The sequence below is a fragment of the Etheostoma spectabile genome, chromosome 13 (assembly GCF_008692095.1).
Source record: "Etheostoma spectabile isolate EspeVRDwgs_2016 chromosome 13, UIUC_Espe_1.0, whole genome shotgun sequence".
Lineage (NCBI taxonomy): Eukaryota > Metazoa > Chordata > Actinopteri > Perciformes > Percidae > Etheostoma > Etheostoma spectabile.
Genome location: NC_045745.1, coordinates 22,196,341 through 22,197,373, shown reverse-complemented (window position 1 = coordinate 22,197,373; position 1,033 = coordinate 22,196,341). Strand labels below are relative to the sequence as shown.

General features: G+C 42.4%; 1 protein-coding gene across 1 annotated transcript in view; it reads right to left on the bottom strand.

Annotated features, from left to right (window-relative positions):
- Positions 1–1,033, bottom strand: part of pds5b (PDS5 cohesin associated factor B) — a 35,022-nt gene that overhangs the window by 21,595 nt on the left and 12,394 nt on the right. The window contains exons 3-4 of the mRNA XM_032533556.1: positions 822–1,025; positions 459–545 (exon numbers count right to left, since the gene is read on the bottom strand). Coding sequence (XP_032389447.1) covers positions 459–545; positions 822–1,025 — 291 coding nt within the window. The remainder of the gene's footprint in view (positions 1–458; positions 546–821; positions 1,026–1,033) is intronic.

Here is a 1,033-nt window from a genome sequence, read left to right as displayed (position 1 = left end):
AACGGCAGACTGACCGAGCGAGGAGTCAGACACAAGTAAACATATGAGCTGCCAAATATGCATTCCAAAGCTGTAGGGGGAGCTCTATGGAAACCTGAGAGCAAAAATCAAGAAAAAAAAAAGAAATGGCCAAAACTGCAGTATGTAAGTTGCAGTGCCAAACTTGTTAGTAAACAGTTACGTATTTACACTGTCCAAAGTGCAACTTTGAACATTTTTGTGTGTCTGAGGTGTATGTCACATTTTAGCTGCCAAATCTCTACTGCTCTGTCTCTTGTCTGCTCAGACAGTGTGCAGTGTGAGAGGGGGAGTGGCCAGCGGCTAGATTGGCAAAAGCCAGTGTGCGCTTCTTTTAGTAGTATATATTTAACAATATCAAACAAAATCACACTTGGCACCAAGACAGATGCAATCAAACACCAATCCTCACACTGATCCACACATACACCGTCACATACCTCGAGCAGGTAGAAGTATCTGTTGAACTGGGCACTTTTAGTGTCCTCTAGTCCTTTGAGCTGTCTTGTGATGAACATAAAAATGTCCTGTAGAAAGAAACAAACACACATGGTGAATGCCCTCCACACACACACACTAATGTAGCATTAAAAAACATAACTTCCAGCCAAATGATGCACATTTTGGCCAACTTACCAAAAAAAATTGGCAAATTAAAATACAAATCTATTTATTAGAATTAAGTGCATATTCCAGAGACAGGGTAATATACTTCAAACAGTGAGTAATCCTGATGGAGCAGCGTGATGTAATTTTGCAGTATTTTTGTTTTATGTGCCCAAGCAATATATTCATTATCTTACTTTGAGTTTATCTGGGGAGGTGTAGGGCGCCTCTGGGGCGTAAATCCTGAATATGTCTGCCAGACAGCAGGCCACCAGTAGACGCACGTCCTTATCTGGATGTTTGAGAAAGAAGTCTGAGGCCAGGTGGAGGGCCAGGTTCAGATACAGCTCCTTCTCTTCCTCAGAGTCCTGGTCCATGTCCATGAAGGTCTTCACAACCATCTGAAGGG